The sequence below is a fragment of the Myodes glareolus genome, chromosome 3 (genome assembly GCF_982192425.1).
Source record: "Myodes glareolus chromosome 3, mMyoGla1.1, whole genome shotgun sequence".
NCBI lineage: Eukaryota > Metazoa > Chordata > Mammalia > Rodentia > Cricetidae > Myodes > Myodes glareolus.
Window position 1 is genome coordinate 90106597 of NC_142028.1, and position 23625 is coordinate 90130221.

Genomic DNA, 23625 nt, shown 5'->3' on the forward strand with positions numbered 1-23625 from the left:
GGCAGTATTTTTAAAGCTTTTAAAAACTGTACACTAACCACCCACACATCACATGTCAATACCTGAAATGAATCTCAGCGAAAAGCCGGCTAAATTGTTCTTAGCACAATAGGCCAACAGCTCTAGAATCACTAAATCAATCAAGCAAATAATATTAATTTAATGTGCTCCGTAATTATATCTTTACTTGATATATAATTACATAGCACTAGGCAAACACATAATTACAATTTTTTAAAGAAACATGTTCTCTGTCTAAAGGAGGAAAAATATTAAGACAGAAACACCTCCCCTCCAAATTAGGAATTTGATCAGTGCCAGTTTTTCTGTGATTCTCTAGGTCACACTCAGTGCAGTAAGTCTGATCCTAGACTGCACGACATTTCATTACACCGTCTTCAGCCTCCCTGGACACTCCTGGGGTCACTGAGAATACCATGTCAGTTACAGGCCCACCATGATACTAGAAGAGGCCAAGGCAGCTGAAGGGCTGGAGCTAGGTGACACCCATCTTGAGCTAAATGGTGCGCTAAGCAAGAGCCAAGAGTGAAGCGGAGCGACAGACTGGCTCACCCTATCTGGTGTTTCCTGATTAGTTCATCATTTATGGAAGACAGGAGTATTTCAGTCACCAATCGTGAAATTCTACTACTGCCAATGTTAATCTTGGTCACCACTTATGGGGTACTTACTCCAAGCCAGGCACTCCTCATCAAATTTATTTCTTACAATAAGCACATAGTTTAAAAAAAAAAACTGTGCAGGTTAGGGATGGTGTTCAGTTGGTAGAATGTTTGATTTCCATACATGAGGCCTAAGGTTTGAGCCCCAGCACTATAAAGAGAGGAAGAGGAAGGAGGAGGAAATGGGTGGATAAAGGGAGGGAGGAAGGAAGGTGGTACAGGCAAAACCATGAGCACCCATTTAAAGGGGTATCAGGGATCCATCAGGACACACTCAGGGGTACACAACAAGGTAAACAGCCACCATGATCTTTCATTTTGCTCGGAGGTTGAATGGAACCAGCTGCCCCATCTCTGACCACCACAGGAGAGAGTGAACGACTGTTTTCCTTCCCTTTTAAGAGGTCATGTCTGCAGACAAGAAGCACCACCTCGCCTCTCTCAGGCCAGAGAGCCCAAGGTGAAGGGCAGAGCAAATACCCACTACAGGAGGGTACTTGTGAGATGGGTGCTGTTATTGTCATAATTACCTTTTTACAGGGAAAGGTTTCGAGACATGGTTTCTCTCTGTAGCCCTGGCTGTCCTGGAACTATCTCTGGAACTAGACAGGCTGGCCTCGAACTCACAGAGACCTACTTGACTCCACCACCCAAATGCTAGGATTAAAGGCAAGTACTACAACACTTGGTTACTGTAATCATTTTATACACGAAAGAACTGAGTCCAAGTAGCCGTGGAAGGTCTTGTTTGGTAAAATGAACAACTGAGACACGAGTCTAAGGTAATTTTTAAAGCTTATAATTTGTGTATAATATAGGATTTCATCCCAATAAATATAATAAATTCCACCGTGACGCCCTGCCTATTGTCATTAGCAGTAACTTCATAATGCATTTGTAAGGCAATAGCTGCCCTTTCCCTACGGGGACACATTCATTTCACAACTGCACTTTGTGAGCCTCTGGCCCCCAGTCCAGAGATCTGTTCCCACTTTCCTGCTTCCTGTTCAGACACTAATGCATGCAGTCAAAGAGAGAAAGTGGTAAGTTCTCTCTGCGGCAAGGACTTCTTCAGTGGACTCAAAAAGAAAGGACAGAAGACCCTGATTTGCAGTCAAGGGCCCTGTAAAAATCCAAGTCATGACACACCTTCCAAAAACTGGACTGCTTTCAAAGGCAAAAAATAAATCCTACAGGGTTTGGAAATAACACAAACGAACAAAGAACATAAAAAAAACCAATTAGTTTCCAGTTGGTGACTGGTTTCTACACTACTAACAGGACCGTCTAACTACTAACTATTACTAACCACTAACCCGGTACTACTAACCACTAACCCGGTACTGTCCTTCATAGGTGGACAGAGAAGGGTGGGCCTGGGCGGCACCGAACGGCATTCTAAGGACTTCAGAACACTGGGCAAGGTTAGACCTGATCTCTATTCATCCAGATTTTTAGTTTTTCCAGCAGTATTGGCAAGAAATGAGTGATGCAAAGATTCTTGATATTAAAGGGCCTAGCTACAAACCTGCGCAGACACACAAACATGCGCGCGCGCGCACACACACACACACACACACACACACTCACGCAAGCACGCGCTTGCGCACTGAAAGAGAGCAGGAGGGAGGGGAGAGAGAGGGAGGAAGAGGAAGAGAGAGGGATGGGAAGAAGGGAGGGGGGGATGGGTACAATGTTAACAATAGGGCTAATAAAAAATGTTTAGATCTAGATAGCGGTGATGGTTATACAACATCACTGAGTGCAGTTAGTGAAACCAGATTACACACCTCAAGTGGTTAAAATGGCATCATTGCTATACACATTTTTCAGTAATGTTTTTAAAGTACAAGCGCCTGGTTAAAGCTCTCTACAGCCCACCAACTGATCTAAAGATACAGTGTATCTATTAGTGTTTGTCATTCGGGTTAGGAATATTTGTCTTAGGGCTAGAATTGGCTCAACATAACAGCATGTACTGCTCTTCCAAGTGACTCAGGTTGAGTTCCCAGCACATACTTTGGGAAACTCACAGCCATTTGGAACTCCAGTTCCAGGGGATCCAATGTCATCTTTTGACTTCCACAGGCACCTACACACATGGTATATAAAAACCCACACAGGTATATGAATAAACATAACAAAATAAATACTTTTCAAGAAGAGTATTTGGCTTAGCCAATTCATCTTATGCTTCCTCAAATGTCATCAACAGTGTGAATACTTTTAATCCCCAAGGGTAGATATTTTCTATAAATAATAATAATAATAATAAAATTATACCTACTTGACAATCCTGAATGGGCATTCTCGTGCCTTAATTTCAATATAAGTTTATTTGCCAATATTAGTTTTGAGTAAGCCCCTTTACTAACTGGAGACTACAAAATTCCTTTCTTATGTAACTGCATCCTGCCACATCTGAAAATACTATAAAACTGTCGTGTGATTTTTCTCATATGATTTTCCTCACTTTATAATGCTTAAAACCATGGAAGTTCATCAAACCACAGGAGAAAAAAAAAACCCTCAGAAAAGTTAAAGTTTTCCTGCTACCACCACCGTGACCTCTACCCCAAAATTCAACCACGTAATCAAAGGGAATGTGACCGAGTTCAGGTTTCACACAGGCAGAGCTGGAGTCTATGAGTCTGTGAGTAGCATCAGTCCTGCAGCACGTCATTTCCGATGATCCTTTACGGAAAAATATACCCATGTTTATTAAAATGAGGTTAAGGAACAGACCTAGCCCTTCATTAAATTGGAAACAAGAGGACATGGCTCTAATCCTCACTGCCTGGAGGATAGGAACTACAAAGTCAGATTATCTAAGCCTGTGACAATGAGCTGCCAATCAACTCATAGAGTCAGTGCTGGGAGAGAAGGGCAATGACTTTGGAAAGAGATGAACCAAAAAGGTAGGGCTGAGGGGAAAACATAGATTTGGGGACCATCTTCCCGTAACTAAGGACTGAGAGACGCAGGCCAGCAGGTCCAGTTCCCTTCTGACCAACTCTGCTGGGACTCTCGGGAAGGTTTATAGATGCTGTGCCATCCACGGTGTGGGAACGAAGTGCAAAAGCCTGGGGTGTGTGACCTCTCCCCTTAATGAAGAAAGACCAGCAAAGGAAACGATGGGGGGTCTGTAGCTCAGGCGGCTTTTAGGGAGAAGGCATAGTCCATGCAAAAGTACTGTGTGCGAGTGCATTGTGAGTGTGTGAGAGAGAGCGTGTGTGTGTGAGTGTGCATGTGTGTGCACATCATTTGTGCATCCCTGAGTAGCACACAGACTCTAGTAATGAAGGGCAGTGCATGACGAAGTGCAAGGCCCTCATGACAAGCCTTCGAAGACACATTCTACCCCTGCTTAGAAGAGAAACGAGGTCACTACTTCCACGTCCGCTGTGCATCCCACTCGCGGGACTGGCTGCCCGCCTGCCTCCCAGCACTGAGCATCTCCACAGGCTCCACACTTATTTACATTCACCTTTAGAACATTCCGCATTCTCTTTTCAACCAGGCTGAAGTGCTTTGACAGCAAGAACCAAATATTTCTATTATGGCTCCAATGTTTAAGAATTCTTGGCACATCTGTTATTTTAGGAAACATTTATTAGCCATGCTGAGTGCTGTTCTGTAGTTCAAATAAAATAAACAAGGTCCTGCTCTCTTAGGGCAAGTGAAAGCAACCGGAGGTAGAAGTTTAGTATGTAATCCCTGCTCCCTTTGCCAATTAAGACCAGTAGCAAGAGCTTTAGTTACACTATTAGGTGCCTTTCTTTATAAATATCTTTATAGGGCCCAGCAGGGAAAGTGTTTGTCATGCAAGAATGAGAACATCTATAACCCCAGCACTGAGCAGAGGGATGGCAGGTCTCAAGGGCTCACTGGCCAGCCAGGCTAGCTGAGACCGCAAGCTCTGAGTCCAGTGAAAGATCACATCGCAAGAACTAAGGCAGAGAATCAGTTAGAGAAGATGCCCTAATGTCAGCATGTCAGCCTCTGGTTTCCATGTGTCCCTGCGCACGTGCACAAACACACACACACACACACACACACACACACACACACACACACACACACAAATATATCCCAGAGTGAGGAGGGGGCTTTTGAAAAGATACTCCAGCATACCTTCACATATATAAATGCTTCTGTGCCAATCTTACAAATTTACTTCTTTCAGGAGAAAACCGAGGCTGTCACAAATATATCAAAAGCAAATGAAATTTCTATAAAATACTATTCAGAATATTCCATTGCCCTTCAGTTGTGAAAATAATGGCATTCATTTAGTCTCCAAATGAGAAAAAAAAACTCAGCCTCAAATATTTTAAGCGTAGTTCTGCATACTTGCAATCCTAGTACCCGAGAGCTAAAGAAGGAAGAATGAAAATTCAAGACCAGTCTGGGCTATGTAGCAAGAACCTGCCTCGATAAACAAAAAAGACAGTTGTGTTCCATTAGAGCATTAGGGTCCACCAATGTTTGAAGTTCACTTGCTTAGAATTATATAATAGAGGAAATAAAAATTGGAAGGTTAGTTTATTGTGATAGATTTTAAAGAATTGCACCCAAAATTCTTATCACAGAGTGGCAATTTCAATCCAACCACTTCAAGATGGTTTTATTTGTTTATCTGTCTGTTTCTGCCTGCCTGCATGCTTGTCTGTCTGACTGTCTAAGATAAGGTCTTACTATTTATTTAGTCCAGGCTATCCTTGAACCTGATGTGTAGCCCAGGTTAGCCATGAATTTGTTCCCCTTCTGCCTCTGCCTCCAGAGTGCTCAGACTACAGGTCATACCAGCTTCAAAATATCCTTGTGAGAGCTTGTCAAAGAAGGATCCCTGCAGCATGGGTAGGAGAAGTGCCCAGGACAGCAAGGGTAGGAGAAGAGTCTGTTAGAAATGCAGACTCCTTGCCACGCTTCCATCTGCCTGAAGCAGAAGCCTTCTGAGCGGTTCTGATGCACACTGAGTTTCAAGAGTGTTCTAAGATCAGGTCAAAAGGATCCTTAGCAAAACTTTCCTGTCTTGTCGATTGTTAGGGCAGAGGGGATTTGGGAGAGCCCGTGGAGCAAAGCTTTGTGTGTTGGACGGATGTGGAAACTAAACCCAGAGATTGTCAAGAGCAATCAGAACCTTAAGCAAAAACGTCGTCTAGCATAAAAGTGAGGGTCCATTGCATTGCATACCCGAAATCAAAGTTCACTTTTTTCTTTAATATTTACTGGTTTATTTGTCTATGCCTGGGCACATGTGTAAAAGTCAGAGGACAACATGTGAAAGTCAGTTTCCTTTTTCTGTGGGTCCCAGGTATTGAGTTTAGGCCATCAAATTTGGCAGCTAACAAGCATCTTTACCCACTGGGCCATCCCACCAGTCCTAAACTTCTACTTCCTAAATGTCCATGCAAAAAAAGTCACTCCTATTTTTAACAGATCCAGATGAAGTTATAGAACTAGCCCTATCTAAAGGATAAGCCACAAATATTTGAAGATAAGAGAAACAGGCAGGCAGGCAGGCAGGGAGGCAGACAGACAGACAGACAGACAGACAGACAGACAGAGAGCAGCAAAGCCTTATTTCAGTAAGTCAATCAAGAACTCAGACGCCAAAAGTACCAGGCATGATATCAGATTTAAACCTAAGCAGGCTCCCACATGCCCTGCCTAGTTAGAAACTAAGAATATTTCTTTACCTTGTTCAAAAAACTTTTTTAAAGGCTAATTAAAATTGAAAAGATAATCTAGCTTTTCCCGTGTCAGCTGGCAGCCCAGGCTGAGGACCAAAACCAGAAGCAGAAAGCCACATGCTAGCTCGTGCTTTGGGGAAAGACCCCTCATCTCGGGCCTTTTTATTCTGCTGTGTGTGGCATCACATGTATGCCATGTAAATACTTTATAAATGTTCGCTGATCTCTCCATTATGAATGTTTGAAATTGTATTACCAAGGTGTGGAAGGGCAAGTATAAATATAATATATTATATATATATATACATACATACATATATATTTATATTTATAACCAGAACTTGAGAGACAGAAACAACAGGATCTCAACAAGTTCAAGACCCACAACCATACAAATAGTGATGCCACAGTGTCCTCAAGAGCCCTTCCCCAGGGTGAAAACTCCTTACCCGACTGTGAAACTTGGCAGTTCGGTATGACTTGGGTGACAGGTTGTATACTGTGTAATGGTCAAGATGTCTGGAATCCAGAAAGCTCCGGATGTCATCCACCTGATTCCTGAATCCTATGTCAACGTTGTCCAGAGGAAAGGACATGACTAGGAAAGGTCACACACAGAGAGGACAGGTTCAAACAATCTGCTGCTGGGGGGACCAGCACTGAGGAGCAGCTGATAAACACGAGACACTTACCGATAATTCTGGAGGTGACGTAAGTGAAGTCTAGGTCTCCCTTTGTGTAGCTGAAAGTAAGACAGGAGGGGGCACTCATTAGAGCAATCTAACGTGACGATTTCTCCATTTAAACATCATGAACTGGAGCACCTGTGTCCCGTGGGCATATTGTTAACTCTCTGCAATCTCTTCCCTCTACCAAGGAGGCATCGTTGAGAGTAGGCAGCCCACATCCTCCGGCTGCACCATCTGTACTTGCTGCCACCCTACACATGCTCCTGATGCACCGGGTCAATCTTAGAATAAAACTGCTCTGTCTTCCCTAAAGCCCACAGTCCCAAAGTGTCTGACCCTCTGGAACTCTCTTTCCAAACTGTGAACTGCTAAGGGGAGAGAAAGAAGAAGCTGAGAAAAAAAAACAAAGTCCCCTTTTCTCCTCCTACCAATGTCTTAGATAAACAACAGAAAAAACAGGAAAGTTTGCCTTTGAAGCAAGATTAAAATGCCAATCAATATATTGGATTTGGCATTTGATTTCCGATTCAAAACTGCATATTGTGACCAAAAATAAGTGAATAAATTTTTAATTATTAGGAATATAAAAACTACTACATTATTTATATAAGAATTTTCATATGGGGAAGAGAAATTAACTTCCTCTGCTAAGTAAATGTTGAAGGACCAGCAGGCTCCTAAAGTTCTGCTTCAGTTCCCATCCAGACTGCCTGTGCACAACCTATCTAATCCCCAAGCCACTCAAAGACAAATCCTATCGGAGAATTCATTACCTTGCCTTACGCCACATCGTTTATAAACACAGATATTGTATTAGAACCCCCGACGTTTGTAAAGCTAAAGATGGTGACTATCCCATGCCAGCATACCAATGAGCTGAGTCCCACAGGCTGTGCTTAGAGCCTCAAAGGGACTTAGCATTATGGTTCCAGTGGCATTTCCCTGTTGGCCAGCGTTGGCGATTATGTCACCGAGTAGACACTATGTGAGTCCAGTAAGCAGTTGGCACGCAGCCAGATCCCTTGGGGAGCCCAGGTGCCCCAGTCTCACCTGCTAACAGACTGGATGACTCGAGAGGATGTGTCTTTGAGGGTGTCCTTCAAGTTGTCCTTCAGATTACTGAAGAGTCTCCCGGCACCACCTTTGACCATGTCAAAAAGGCCTCCCCCATAGCTGGGCTCCATGTCTGGAGATGAGGCACCTGAAAAGGAGAAGCAGAAGGTTAGCTTAAGACAGCACTGAACCCCAGCCTCTCCGCATCCTATACCACATACATCGTCTGTAAGAGGCTGGGACTGGCCCAGCAATTATGTACGCCTCTCAGAATTTCCGAGTTTTAGCAATGCTGCTGGGCCCTAGAGAATACAAGCCAAGTTGTCATACATGGAGTCTTAGGAACAGGGACCTCCAGAGTTGCACTGCCCAATACCATGGCTGCTATCCATAGGTATCAATTGAGCACTTGAAAGACAACTGGCCATGCTGAGTTGTTCTATAAGAATACACAGCAGATTCCAAAAACTTGGCACAAAAAATTAATAAAGCACCTCCATATTTTTACACTGATACATTTAGAAATAATTCCATTTTAGAAATATTTAACTAAATATTTAATTTTGCCCATCTCTTTTTAATATGAATGATAACGTTGTGGGACAATCCTCTTGTACTCTGTAAAGATTTGTCACTCATGTTTAATAAAATGCTGATTGGCCAGTAGCCAGGCAAGAAATACAGGCACGGCAACCAGACTAGGAGAATTCTGGGAAGAGGAGAGGTATAGAGAGAGTCAGTCACCACTCAGATGTAGAGGAAGCAAGAGGAGAATGCTTTCCTGAGAAAAGGTACCAAGCCACGTGGCTAAACACAGATAAGAATTATGGGTTGATTTAAGTTGTAAGAGCTAGTTAGTAATAAGTCTGAGCAATAGGTCAGCCGGTTTATAGTTAATATAAGCCCCTTTGTGTTTCTTTGGAGCTGAACAGCTGCAGAACCAGGTGGAACAGAAACTTTCATGTACAGACTAAAATTGGACTCTATTGTATTTCATCTCATCTTATTTTTGAAACAAAGTATTGCTATATAAAGCAGACTAGACTAGCCCCCAGCTTGCTACCTCCCCACCTTAACCTCCTAAAGCTGGATTACAGGTGTTCTTAGTTTGGAAAAGTTGAAAATTTTACAGTATCTACATAACCTGTATTATATTCTATTGTTTGGGGCTGACACAGAGAGATCCCAGGAGGAAAAAAAAAAAAAACATGCAGCATAAGTTGGTTCACCCGGGGCCTGCTCTGACCTTCAGTAGACCTGACTGCTAGAGGCCCATTATATACCATTCCTTGCAGCAACAGATCCTTCCGTCGTGGCTGAGAACGGCATAGTGGCCACTGCTGTGACTTAATCAGACACTTCAGTGTCTCTTCCCTCATGACTACAGGAAACTGTACCCCCACGACTAGCTCCTGTCGGCACTACTGATGTTTGGGTCAAGTACTTCTTTTCTGAGGTACCACCTGTACCGTAGGGTGCTTAGTGGAATCCCTTGCTATCACAGAGTCTCGGACTCTCTAGAGATCCAGGAATCCTCTGGGAACTTGGAACCTAGCCTCTGCCAATGCAAGGAAAGATGATTTTATTTTATCATTTGTACTGAACTCTGATAAAACGAGGTAATTTTCTTTGTGTTTTCTAGTCAGAAAGTTTCTGTTTTTAATTTCAAGTACCGACTATACTCCTACATGCTACTGGCATGTGTCTATAAATCCGTGTCTACTGCCACTTTCCATTCTTGATCACGAAAGCTGCGGATGCCCGAGGCATCATTAAGCTCCTGTTTCCAAGTGGAGCTCTGTCAGAAATTGCAGAGACCAGGGCATGATGGAGAACACGGAAATGAACACACGAACGAATGGCAACCATGTCCTTCAATTCCCGGGCTTTCCCATCAGCACTGAACCTTTCATGGGGGTACAGTCCCTCACAGTTGGAAACTTTATTATTCCTGCTAAGAGGCAGTGAGGCAGGGTCTCAATCCAGGGCAGACCTGGAATTCACAGCGATTATCCTGCCTCAGTTTTTCACATGTTAGGATTATAGGCACAAGCCCATGGCCGGCCTATTACATGGATGTTTACACTAGGAGGGCTGGAGTCTCCAAGAAGGCAGCTCACTGACAGCCTCGGTTAACTAGAAGAGCCATCTGCTCACACCCACGGGTGCAGTTCTAAAGTCTAAATGAAAACCAACCACTTCCCACTAGGCCCCAGGCCCATACCAATCCGTGATTCTGCCAGCTGTGGTTAAGATGATCCTTCTGTGTGTGTGTGTGTGTGTGTGTGTGTGTGTGTGTGTGTGTGTGTGAGAGAGAGAGAGAGAGAGAGAGAGAGAGAGAGAGAGAGAGAGAGAGAGAGAGAGAGACTCTCCTCCCAGACAAGAAATAATCATTTTGGGGAGTTCAGTTTCTCCTAATTCCAAAGGATCATCCCAGCTGAGTTTGTGGATTGTTTAGATTCTCTCTTGGAGGGTCTGGGAAGAGACCCTCACCTAAGTATTCAGCCTACTACCTGTTACAGCAACTTTGCCTGGGGTATGGAAGAGAATATAGAAGCAGGGAAGACTAGGGGAGGAGGGTCCATCTATACAGCCAGAGAGAAGCCCTCATCCCTGTTGAGTACAGGCTTTCCAGGCGTGCCTGCTGGGGGACTCACAACCCTCACCTACACACTGTAAGGAAGCTTAATAAACTCCTTGGATCTCTGGAGTGAACTCTGGAGCAATCAGGCTTCAGTTTGTTACTGGGGCCTCAGGAGGGGAGGATGGGTGTTGCTTATGTCCCCGTGAGAAGGAATTTTAGCAACTCTGCCTTGTATCCAGCTCCACTAAATGTCCCTTGATCTTCTAGCCCTCCTACTGTGTACATTTCATCTGGTGACGATGGCACTATTAGGCGGTGTGGCCTTGTTGAGGTCTCTTTTGCTCGAGCTTCCCTCAGTGTAACTGTCAGTCAACTTCCTGTTGCCTCTGAGTCAAGGTGTAGGACTCTCAGCTCCATCACCACATCTGCCTGCATGCCACCAAGCTCCCTGCCATGAATGATAATGGACTGACCCTCTGAAACTGTAAGCACATCCCCTCTGTTAAAGGTTTTCATTTATAATAGTTGCCGTGGGGTCTTTTCCCAGCAATAAAAACCCAAACTAAGCCACCAGCCAAACTAAAGCATTGTGTAGGCAGCCTGAGCGCTGGTGATCCTTCTGCCCCACAGCTGGAGCAAGATGCTGGAACCTGCTCTAACAGCAGTGAAGATTAGAGCTACAAGCATAGGAAGGCTCTCTTGTGTTCTGCTTCCTATTGTGTTAGTTCATTTTCTATTGCTGTGATGAAAACCACGATGACCAAGGCAACTCAGAGAAGGAACAGTTTATCTGGCTTATAGTTCCAAAGGGTAAGAGTTCGGCATGGTGAGACATCAGGGCAGCAAGCAACAGGTATGTGGGCTGGAGAAGCATCTGAGAGCTTATACCTCAAACTGAAAATAGGAAATAGGGAGTGCTAACAGCAGGAGTGGTTGGACACCTCAAAGCCTGCCCACAGTGACATACTTCCTCTGGCGAGGCCACGCCTCCTGATCTTTCACCAGCAGTCAACAACTGAAGATCAACTATTCAAATATCTGAGACCTGTGGGAACATCTCATGCAAACCACTGCACCTATGAAAGAGGGCAGATTATCTTTCTTTAGGAACACGCGTGTATAAAAAGCGGTATCCTGTTTTCATGTTAAATATTTTGAGAATAGAGAAGCATAAAATGCCCCCTCTCCCATTTAGACTCCAAAATACTCTGTCTAAACCCTCCTGATATACCACGTCTCAGCAGGAACATCAGGTTGATTATCTAGACATCTTGCTGACTCTCAGCTTCATGCTGGAGCAGAACACGGAGGTGCGGGCCTATTAAAAGATGTGCCTGCCTTTGATCATCTAAAACTTACCCTAACTCTGCTCATTAAAAATGCTGCAGGAGCCAGGGTGACTCTCCAGAGCCATTTATAACACCCATGCCACAAAAGGAGAAGGGGGACAGACATGGTGTGATTTCGCCCTAATGGCTCATTTGGGTGGGTGTGCCAGCTTTTCTTGGTGAGCTACACTAGGTGTCAAAAGTAAAGATTCTGCAAAGGGTATTCTTGCCTCCGCTAGTGGAAAGAAAGGGAGAGAGTTTCAAAACCTCACAGAGCAATAGCCATACTCTGGTGGAACTGAATTCTGGCCTGTGAGCCAAATCCAGTCACTTGTCTGTCTTTATATACTCTGTGATATTTCACTGACTTTTCTGTGTTTTAACTGCTGGGGGGGGATATCAAAAGACACTTGAGTTCATATTACATACTAATATGCTAATTACATAAAGGCTGACTTCCAATGTCTCGAAGTAAATAAAATGTTATTGGAACACAGGGTAGCAGGGGCAGCTCAGAGGTGCATCACTTGCCTGGGATGCACAGGAAACAAAAGCAGAACGAGACTTCTGTGTTTATGTCTGGTCTGTGACTGCTTCCGTGCTGCTAGGGCAGAGCTGAAGAGCTGTGACACCTGACGGCCCCAGAGACTAAGCATTTACCAGCTGGCCCTGTAAGGGAGGTTTCCCAACCCCTGCACTAGATTGTCCACCTTAAATGCTACCTGCAGGAATAGTGCTGGCCAGGGTCCTTGGGGGATCCGAGGATCTAAGAGGGTGTCAAGGTCGGGACTGAAAGTGTGTGAGTGCACCATAGAATGAGAAACGTCTCTGTCTGTGCTTCAGGCTCCAAGCAGACTCTTCTGGCATTTTGTCATTTTAGAACCTAACCCCCAGAAGACAAATATCAGAACCATGCCCTGCCTCCCCACTAACCAGTCCCATGTAATTCCCAAAAATGTCAGAAATGAGTTTTCTTAGGGATTATTAGCATTTTGAAGAGCACCCTAGCCCTCCTGTTATGAGACCAGCACACGGGCTGCCCGACTTCTCCTAACGCTGCTGACTGCCGTGAGCACATCTGTCTCCCCAATGAACTCATTGTCTGCTCCCTTGTCAGCATCCCCTTTTCAAGGAGGATTGGAGGCAATTCACAAGTCACTGGGAGGATGTCCAGGTGGGCCTCCCTGCCTCACTGTGTGAGAAAGGTAGCAAGGACAGGCGAGGCTGCATGGGCATCTTATCCACCTGTGACACCTGAGTCGAGACACTGAAAAACGCTGAGGAAAGAGATGGAAAATATGGCAAGGACGACACAGCCCAATGTGAGCACTGTCATCCCACACATGCTCCCATGGCTTGCACAGTGCATCTGTCAAGGGTGCCCTGGACTGCAGGCAGTCTCATTTGGTGATTCTAAGAAGGTACACTCTCCCTCCCATTTGGTATTGTATCTTCCAAAGACTCAGTGAATAAAAAAATAAAAAGAAAAAGAAAACCTACAGGGGAAATTCTCATTGAATTCACCACGGGGTGTCAGGTGCATACCCAGTGCCATGGTGGTCAACAGAGGACATTAGATCCCCGGAACTGTAGTTACAGATGTTGTGAGCCATCATGTGGATGCTGGGACTCAAACCCAGGACCTCTGGAAGAACAGTCAATGATCTTAATTCCTGATGCATTTCTCCAGTCCCAAAGGATGTATTTTTAATGGCAAAGGAATTGGTTGAGTATTCCCAACAATGTTCTGTAGCAATTATAATTAGCTCATATATATACATATATATTTATACACACATAATTAACAATTAAATTGCCTTATAGAAGAATATAGATACTTATAGATACTTATGACTAAGGACAAAATGGAAATATAAACATTGCATTGCATACTTATAAGAGAAAAACTTGGCAAGGAGAGAAAGAATTCGGAAGTATTATATATTTTGGTATTTTTGAGACAGGATGTCCTGTAATCCAGGAAGTCCTTGGGCTCTATGTATAGTTGAAGATGACCTTGAACTCCTTCCTGAAGGTTCCACATCTCAGTGCTGAGATTATAGGCATGCACCACTACAGTTAGCTCAGAAACTATGATTAATATAAAAGAATAACTTCACTAACCCAAGCTTATGGGATGCCTGTTATGTACCAGACTCTGATCCAAATGCCTAGTGTGCAGTGATGTTTAATCTTCAAAGGCAATTCCACTGTTCTTCCCATTCACGTGGGAAGATGAAGATTCACAGGCCCACCAGGAACTCACTCAGGCTACCACGGTAGATGCTAGGGTGTGGAGCCAGTCAGACTGTTCCAGAGCCCAGGCTTTTATCCACAACATTTTCAAATGAGCTATAGCAATGACAATAATTATAAAATCATAAGTGATTTTTTTTTCATTTTTTGATATGGCTGCATTTTCTAGATTTCCTCCACCTCACAGCTTCCCAGTTAAAAACACATATTTTATTTATTTTCTAATAAGGACAACAGCCAGGTGCTCACTACTGCCGTTCAGTACACATGACTGCTGAACGGCTGTGGCACCCTCTCTCTTCTACACATGACAGTTCCAACACAAAAGCATCTTGATGGCCTTTGAGAAGCAGCCATGTTTGCCACAGCATTGGCACACAGGGGCCATCAGTCTTCCTCAGTGGGCCCTCTATGCCTACACAAAGACAACTCCACAGAATCTTCTGTCTGTCTGCTTTCTGGAAAGCCTGTATCCCTGGTCCTAATAACTGCTACCACTCTAGGCCAGCCAGCTTAGGGTAAGTCTGACAAAACCAACTTTGCTAACAGGCCCTGTTCACATTCTTCTCCGCCAAAGGGCGTTTTCCTTCATGTCTGTTTGTTTCTCGAGTGTCACCATGCTACGCTCATTGCCTGGCATCTACCAAGTTGATGGGTGTAGGAGTGAAATCCTAGGCCTCAAAAGGCCTTGGCATGCACTGCCAGCTTCTGCCCCAAGAACAAGGCACGCCTTTGCCCAGAACTTGGCCAAGGGCAAAGAAAGTGACGTATGTCATTGCCACGAAAGGCTTCCTTATCCCAAGGTAACAGATTTTCAGCCCTTGATTTCCCATCAATTACACAAACAGATCATGCAGGCACAATAACTCGCTTCCTTATTAAAGAGCCCACTGCCTTGGCTTCCAGAATCATCTTTCCCCATTCAGCCCACTCCAGGGAATGTTCAAGGAGAGAAGATGGACTCTGGGGAAAGATGTCTTAGACACGAGGGTTCGGTTTCCTACTTAAAACCTACATAAGCTTGAGCATAGCCTTATATTCCTCTGTGACACCTCCTCCGCTTAAAATGGAGCCAATTAGGAACAAAAACCTTCCCGCATGCCTCATGGTATCAACAGGATCAAAGGAGACCATATATGAAGATGCTTTTTTTTAGATAATAAGGCCTTTTTTTAAATGAACAGGAGCTTTCATTTGCAGCCTTGGATATTCAGCTCTCAGAGTCAATGATTCCAGGGATGGCCCACAACACACGCCAGTGAGCGTTGGTGTCCAAGTGCACGAGATAAAAGTTTAAACACACGCAAAAATAAATAAAAATTAAAGTAGTCAGCGCTCTATGCCCAACAAGCAGTCAGGGTCCAAACAAAGCTGGCGGTATTAAAATGTAGGCCGTGTATTATTCAGAACGGCTTCGGATCCCGTGTCTGCTGCGAGAAGGGCCCTCAGCCTGCAGCAGCTGTCCACCATTCTCCTGGTCCGCGGGAGGGAAGCGCCCACAGAATACACGCAGCTGTGGGAGGGCCGAGAGAACTAAAGGTCTGCCACGCTCTTAGCATACGCCTGGCAGATTGGGAACACTTTGTAAGTGACAGTGAGCAGGGGCTGTGGAGAAAGCCGTGACCGATGCAGCCTGCATCACAAAGGACCACATTGTTCTGATTCATAGCTGGCCCAGCCAGACTGGAGAGGGATAGAGTAAGCGAGGGATCCCTTTCCAGATCTTCTAGATGGTCGTGTGTAAAGGTTTCGCTGTGGGGATACAGAACTCTCGGTGTCTCTGAGGCGCTGGTTTCCATCTGTACAGCTCTGGATGTGGGCAACCATGACAAGCTATTGGCAGAACCATTAATAAGGCGCACACGGATTTAGGTCTATTTTTTAGTAGTAAGGGAATTCTGGGCTATGTGGCCCATAGTGTGAGCTATGACGTCACATTGCTCGACAGCAGCCCTGTCAGGTCCAGGGGCTGCTTGACAGACCCAGAGGACAGAAGCGGAGCTTGTGGCACATTGAGCCCAGGGCAGCAAGGGCCCAGAGCACCGTTGCTGATTCAAGTTTTGTGGGTTCAGGCTGTGCAGAAAGCATGTGTGAACAAGTACATGATGGTTCCTGTAAGTCAGCCGAGGCCGGCCTGCCTTGGGCTGGAAATCAGTTCAATGAGAGACTTGCTACAAGGATCTGCTTCTGTTCTGTTTATTCAACCGCAGCCTCAAAACAGAGATAATTCAGCTGACAAGGAGATCAGTCTTGAAATTTTCCAAAATTCAACAGGAAAATATTGGAAGTTAGTGATAAACAATTCAGGTTTCATCACCTGACAAGTAGTTAAAATGTGTATGTGCTCATTTTTTTTACAGACTAAAAGGGGGCTATACTTTATAATGCATATGTTGAATCAACTATTAAATATATCACTACAGACACCGTAATATTCACAAATACACTGTTTCTGCTCTCCGTTGTCAGATTGTTTGCTAAAACTGCTCTGGATTACAGGGCTGTGCCCTCAGCTGGCTCTCTCTTTCCCCAATCTTCACGGCCATGCGGAGATTATAAATTTAAGAATATAAAAGTATGGGGATGGATTACAAGCTTCCCAAAGTTCTCTCCAGCTCTGGAACCTTTGACGGCATCATCATCATCATGACAGAAAGGCTTCCCAGTAAGCAAGTGTTTTAATCTAGACACTCTATTTGGCAGTTTTCACAGAATTAAACCCTCAAGCTCTGCGGGGGGGCGGGGAGAGGACAGGTGAGCATCTGTCACAGGCAGCTTCAGTTGTCACTTGGCATACCTGGGAAGAGGGAACCTCAACGGAGGGACTGCCTTCATTGGGGTAGCCTGTGGGCAATTCTGTGGCATTGTCCTGAGTGATAATTGATATAGAAGGGCTTAGCTCAGCATTTCCCGGAATGTGGGCCTGGGCCACTGAATGTGAACCTGGAGTAAACCAGCCTCTTCCATGGACTCGGCCTCCAGGTTCCTTCCTGAGTTCCTGCCCTGGTCCCCACACTGGTGGACTGTGAGTTGACAGCTAAAATAAACCCTTTCTTCCCCACATTGCTTTACCACAACAGAAAGAAAATAGCATCACACTAGGAAAAGCTGGGCTTTGCTTAGGTTTAGAAATGATGACAACAGCCCTATACCCTGTCTGGGTAACACAGTAGAGCTGGCCGTGAAGGTTCAGATGTGAGAGAGCTGACCCTGAGGGCGTGAAAGCAGGTGAATAGGCCCCACCTCTTGCTCATCCTGGCAAAGGGCGAATTAGTCAGGCAATGCTGGGGAGCTCCCCCTGGTGGTGAGGATGAAGAAAAGCTGGTAGGATGACCCAGAACTAGGGTTATGAGTTGGCCCACCCCAACATCCATCACCCCATCTATGATCTGTTGGAGCATGTAAAGGTTCTGCAGACCCAAAGCTACAGGACCTCCATGACACAGGGCAGCAGCAGGACATCCAAGAGGGGTTCCAAAGAGGGTCCAGCATCGATAGAGCAGCAGAAACCAGAGGCCTCGAACCAGACCAATGACCACTTGCAAGTAAAGGTACACAGATAAAACACGTTTACTGCATGACTCACTGTGTCACATGAAAGCTTCCGAAACAAGATTTTTCCTTTCCTTTTTGTTTTCTTTTCTTATTTTCTTTTAAATTTTATTTTTTTTGGGGGGGGGCACAGTTGAAGGGACAGAGGGTGGATACAAAGGAACGGGAAATGAATGGGATCAAGACACGTGACGTAAAAGACACAAAGAACCAGTAAAAAGAAAGTTTTAAAAAAAGAAAGAAATGATGACAAAATAAAACTGAACAAAGGATTGGCGGAGTCCAGGACTTCCGTTATTTTCCACCTTCCCATCCTGCCTTCTCTGGAGAGGGTCTTGGTCTCTCATGCCCGCGTGCCATCTCCCCACATTACTTTGCAGCTCCGTCTCGGGACTCAGAGCAGACTAACTTGCCTTAGAATGGCATCTCCACTGGCTCCAGGTCCGCGGTAACAGACAGCCTGCTTTGTGTTCCTATATCTCACAACGGGCTTGGAGGACCCAGTACACAGAACTCAGTATACATATGGGATGCTAACGTCTGATGAGAGGACCAGAAATTTTTTTATCTTAAAATAGGTAAGGAAAACAATTAAGAAACCATTACTAGCCATTCCTTCCCCCAAAGGATCCACAATATTAAAACAGTGAAAAGATACGTACAAAGTCACAATGATGTGAATCAACTTTCAATCAGATGCAACTGAAGTTTAAAAAGATATAATGAGATTTTGACAGAAAACTATCGACCAAGAATTTTATAGACTAATGTAGTTTTAAAGCTAGGGTCTACAGAGCCTATTTGTCTACCAGAGTCTGGCTTATTTTGTTGCTTATTATGATTTCTATTTCTTTGCATTTTCCTGCTGATACCATGATCCCATTTTTCTTTATGACTGAATAAGATGTCATTATGTAGATATACCACATTATCTTTATCCAGTCTCCTGATGATGGACTGATTCCATCAACAGTCATCAGTGTGACTCTCAATACAGCTAGGTAGGTACCTCATCCAGTAACACACTGACTTAGAGACCAAGAGCGGTATATCCGGGTCACATGGTAATTCTAGTTGTAGGTTTTAATAAACCTTCCCATGTTCAAACCGTAAGAACCAACTACATAACCCTACCTGGTGTTGACAAAATATGGCAAAGAAAAGAAGAAACCATCTTATCAAGTGCTTGCCTGTCCTAGGGCATAAGATTTACAAATTTCAAAAGTTCAAAACAACACATATTTCCTGGGGTCATCCCAGGCTCGCTGAAATATCTGACGGCGTATTAAGGGGGCCACGCTGCCCTACGTGACGTCACAGGCAGAGCAAGCCGCTGAAAATGACTTTGCTTCCACAGGTCAGGTCCCTTTGCCATACCCTTAACTGGAACCCTAGACTGGCACGTTAAGCAAGCACATCAGTCAGCACAAAATGTCACTCTTTGTCCCATAATCCTTTGCCTGACCATTCTCTGGCAAGAATGCACTGTGCTGAAAACTAGGAGCCAAGGCCCAGGGCATGAGGCAAGGCAGAGTGAACTGTCGTGTGTAGTCAGTCGTGGTCCACTGAGCTCAAAGCAGGGATTGTGGGTGTGTACAGTAAAGAATTCTGGTATTTGGGAGATGGGAATGTAACTGGTTAAGCAAACCTCCACCTGTGTTATTAAAGGCATGCACGTACACATGTGTGTGTGCACATGTGACCATGGAGTCGAGGGGAAGAAAAGAAAGGAGGTACAAGGCAAGAATGGAAACTTCAGGGTTGGTTTTGATTTGTTTTTTTTGTTGTTGGTTTTTGTGTGTGTGTGTGTGCGCTCGTTTGTTTTGCTTTGCTTTTTGAGACAGGATCTCGCTATGTAGACCAGCTGGCCTAGAATTCACAGATATTCTCCTGCCTCTGACTCCAGATTGCTGGGATTAAAGACTTATGCCACCATGCCTGGCTAAACTCCAGGTTTTTTTTTGGGGGGGGGGGGGACTCTGTTGGTACTTTAGAAACGACATATCCTTTCATTCTTAGTCCTGGGTTTTTATATACAAACGCAGACAAATATTTGGGGAGCCTATAGGTACACACATAGAAGTCATAGTATACTGCCTTGGACCTACCAATTTTCCTACTTAACAATGAAAGTTAGTATCAAAAGTTATTAGTACTCAAGCATGATAGCGCATGCCTGCTCTCTGTTCACTCAGGGAGATCACGACAAGAAGACTGAGAGTCTAAAGCCGACCTGGTCCACCTCATGAGACCTGTCTAACAAAAGAAAAGATGCCAAGCTGGGGTGATGTCTCAGAGGTTAAAGTGCTCGCCGCACCAGCACAAGAACTTGGGCCAGGACCCCAGAAGTGACATAGAGATGGGTGTGGCATTGTACCTCTGTAACCTACAGCAAAATGGGAGGTGGAGGCAGGAGAGTTCCCAGACCTCACGGGCAAACTAGTCCCGGCGCAAGCAAAAGGCAAGAACACGAAACGATACCCTGTCTCAAAAGGAGAGGGAAGGTGGGGCCCGATACCTGGAGGTTGTCCTCTGACCTCCACAAATGCACCATACACAAATACACACCACCATTTGCTCTTTTCCTCTGATGTCTCTCACTGGGATACATCCTAATCATTAGCGTATTTCAGGATGTTCTGCTCGCCAGGTGCTGTAAATGTGACTATAGAAAGGACTAGAGAAGAGAGCTTTATCTAACAGAGGATACCTGAATGGCAACCTGTGTGGGGGTGGACGGGAAAAGCTTTCCAGGCCGAGCCCAGAAAGTAAGCCAAGGTGAGAGCCCTCATGTCAAAGCCATCACAGCAGAGACCCTGCCAAGCTCAGTCAACACTGAAGTTCTGGTCCCTCTTGGAGAGATGAGGAAGCAGGGGGAGGTTCCAAAACGGCAAAGCACATGCTTGGCTATCCACCAGCACCTCCTGCTATTTCCTCAGGGACCGAGAGGATGGAAAGGGCGTGCTAGAGAGGGTGACCTCACCTGTGTGTGTGTGGGGGGGGGATAAAGAAGTGTCCCTTTGGTTCCAGAAGACTTGGAAGTCAACCCGACGAGTGTGAACGGTTTACCAGATTCTCTGTGTATCTGCTTACAGAGCTCAGTCCTCACACTCACGCGCCAAAGGCAAAAATACAGGGACCAGCAGATTTCCAAAGAGCTGTTCATAGGGCAGGTTGCTATGGTTCCCGCGAGGGGATTTCCACAGGGATAGTACATCCTTTACTGTACATTTCAAAGACAGAATCCCACCACAAGGTATCTGAAGGAAATTTCAAGGAAGGTTTCTTTTCTTTTTCTTTTTTTTAATCATCTAACGCTCGGATAGATGTGGAAGTAGAACCCAGTAATACTGTGGTAACTGGTACAATGCATAAAAATGTTCAAGTGGGCTCAGGGAGTCGCAGAAGCACACACCCACATGCTGACTAAACACGGAAGGTGAGATGTCAGAAGATGAATCTCGGGACGGAAAAACCCCACAGCAAGCACTCGAAAGAAAATCTGCTACCTAACTACGAACAGAACTGGCCACAGAGTGGGTAAAGGCACCGGCCACCAAGCCTGCCGACAGAGGCCCATCCTGGAAACTCACGTGATAGAAGGTAAGAACTGACTACTTCGAATTGTCCTGTCATGCACTCCGTGACCTATGCATCCACACACATAAGTAAATGTAACTAAAAACTTTTAAGATAACCGGCTACTCTTCGAGGTCACAGGTCTCAACGGCAGAGAAAACTATCATTAACTCAGCCCAACTTTCAGCACGGGTGCAGTTTATGGGGATAATCTATTAAGTGTAACCTCTTCTCCTCTATATGGGCATGCCATTCGCTGAGCAAATTCAGTCAGTGAGCAGACTGGTGGCCTTCTATGCTTAGCCCGCCTGTGTAGACAGCCAGGTCTAAACTCCTCCTAGCAGCCAATGACACACCCTCACCTGCTGGATCACCGAAGGGTGGTTCCTACCTCCTCTCCAGGCCCCTCCCATGCAGAAATTACATTCTGTGGGGCCACTTTTCCCAAAGACTCTCAGTTCCAATGACAACTCCCTGAGAACCAGGAAAAGAGACAAGACATTTGCTACAAGGATAGGATGACTGAGAGGGCCTAGGCCAGTGGGCTTGGGAGTACGTGGCAGCTAGCTTGAGATACTGGGGACATTGAGGAATTGAAAGTGAGAGCCTGTGTTGAATAAAAGAAAGAGAGAGAAAGAATGAGAGAGAGGGAGAGAGGGAGGGGAAGGGGGAGAAAAAGAAAGAGATTTATAGAGAGGGAGAGAGGGAGAGAGGTTTTCCACTGTGTGGATTGAAGTAGAGGAGTCACACACTCCAGAAATGGTCTTGAAGGAGGAATCCTCCTGTGCTCCTCATCCTGCCAGCCCCACTACCAATCAAGACTGGCGTTGCTTTCCCTGCCCTTACTGTCAGCTAGCTCATCCAGCTCTCTTCCTTGCTTAATTATGCTCGCATAACCCTGACAAGGCTGGCTGAGCCTCGCTGTAGATCATGACAGTGGAAATCCTAAAATAAAAGCAAGATTAACGACACGACCTCAATCTTGACATGAAGGTCTATTAATTGGAAATCATCGCCGTAATTGAATTCCAGGCATACCGTTGCCATCTGGATTAAATTTTCTGAAACCTGTCTTTTCACCTCTATCAATATAACTGACATATGCCAATGACAACTAAGCCAAGAACTGAGCTCTGCAGAGGGAGACAGGTAATTGATTACTTTCCTGGCATGCTAGTTACCCAAACAAAGTACCGGATCAGTCTGAAGTCATGCTTTGAAGGGGCCATCACCATCACTTGGACCACTCTGCTTTCTATACACTCAACCATGCAATGTAACCTCTCTGGACCTTTGTTTAAGATAAGGTATTAAAAGAATGAAACACACACACACACACACACACACACACACACACACACACACAGAGAGAGAGAGAGAGAGAGAGAGAGAGAGAGAGAGAGGGAGGGAGAGAGAGGGAGGGAGGGAGGGAGGGAGGGAGGGAGGGAGGGAGGGAGGGAGGGAGGGAGAAGGGGGGAGAGGAAGAGGGAGAGGGAGAGGGAGAGAGCTCAATAAGAATTGCCCATTATCACCCATCTTCACTTTTTTTTTTTAAATGGGGGAAAGAGCTATGTGGCCTGTTTTTTTTGTTTTTGTTTTTTTTTTTTTGATACAAGCTGCACCCTGATTGGCTACAAAAAGTGATGCCACCAACAGAATAGAGAAATCAGTCCCACTCAGCACCACCCTGAGTTCAAGGCTTTGTCTGTCTCTGGTTGACATTTGATTTGAAGCCAATGTGTCTCTTCTGTTTCCTGCCGTCTGCCTGTGAGCTTGTGTCTGATTTGGAGTCAAAGACACACATGCCAACAAAGAGAAGTGAGGAAAGAGGAGAAAGGCTGGGGGGTCTCTGGGGATGCGGCACATGGCCACAGCATATACTGAAGCCCAGACGTCGCTGTGTTTTTTTCTCAGAATTGGGCGCACTGGACATGTATTAGAAGCAGGGGAGCTGAAACTGGGAAATGTACAGGTTCTCAGGCCCTAGAAGCTACAAGGACAAACTGACCTTCAGGCGAGACAGGGTTTGGCACCATTGGGAAAGGTGTGGAGATGACACGGTTGAAGGTTTTAGGACAAACTGGAGAATGGGCAAGCAGGGCAAGTGAGACCTGATGTAAATAAAGCATTCAGTACAATGCATCCCAGAATGAGCAGTATACAGGATATGAAACTGAACTGAACTGAACCTGTCGAGAAACCAAA

The 23625-nt window shown here is 45.1% G+C and overlaps 1 protein-coding gene across 7 annotated transcripts in view; it reads right to left on the minus strand.

The window, feature by feature from the left end:
* Dnajc6 (DnaJ heat shock protein family (Hsp40) member C6) overlaps positions 1–23625 on the minus strand; it is a 157430-nt gene that overhangs the window by 43715 nt on the left and 90090 nt on the right. For all 7 annotated transcript variants that reach the window (XM_087904802.1, XM_087904808.1, XM_087904805.1 and 4 more), the window contains 3 exons: positions 8119–8269; positions 7072–7121; positions 6829–6977 (listed from right to left, as the gene is read on the minus strand). In XM_087904802.1, the coding sequence (XP_087760928.1) occupies positions 6829–6977; positions 7072–7121; positions 8119–8252 (333 nt within the window). In that variant the 5' untranslated portion in view covers positions 8253–8269. The remainder of the gene's footprint in view (positions 1–6828; positions 6978–7071; positions 7122–8118; positions 8270–23625) is intronic.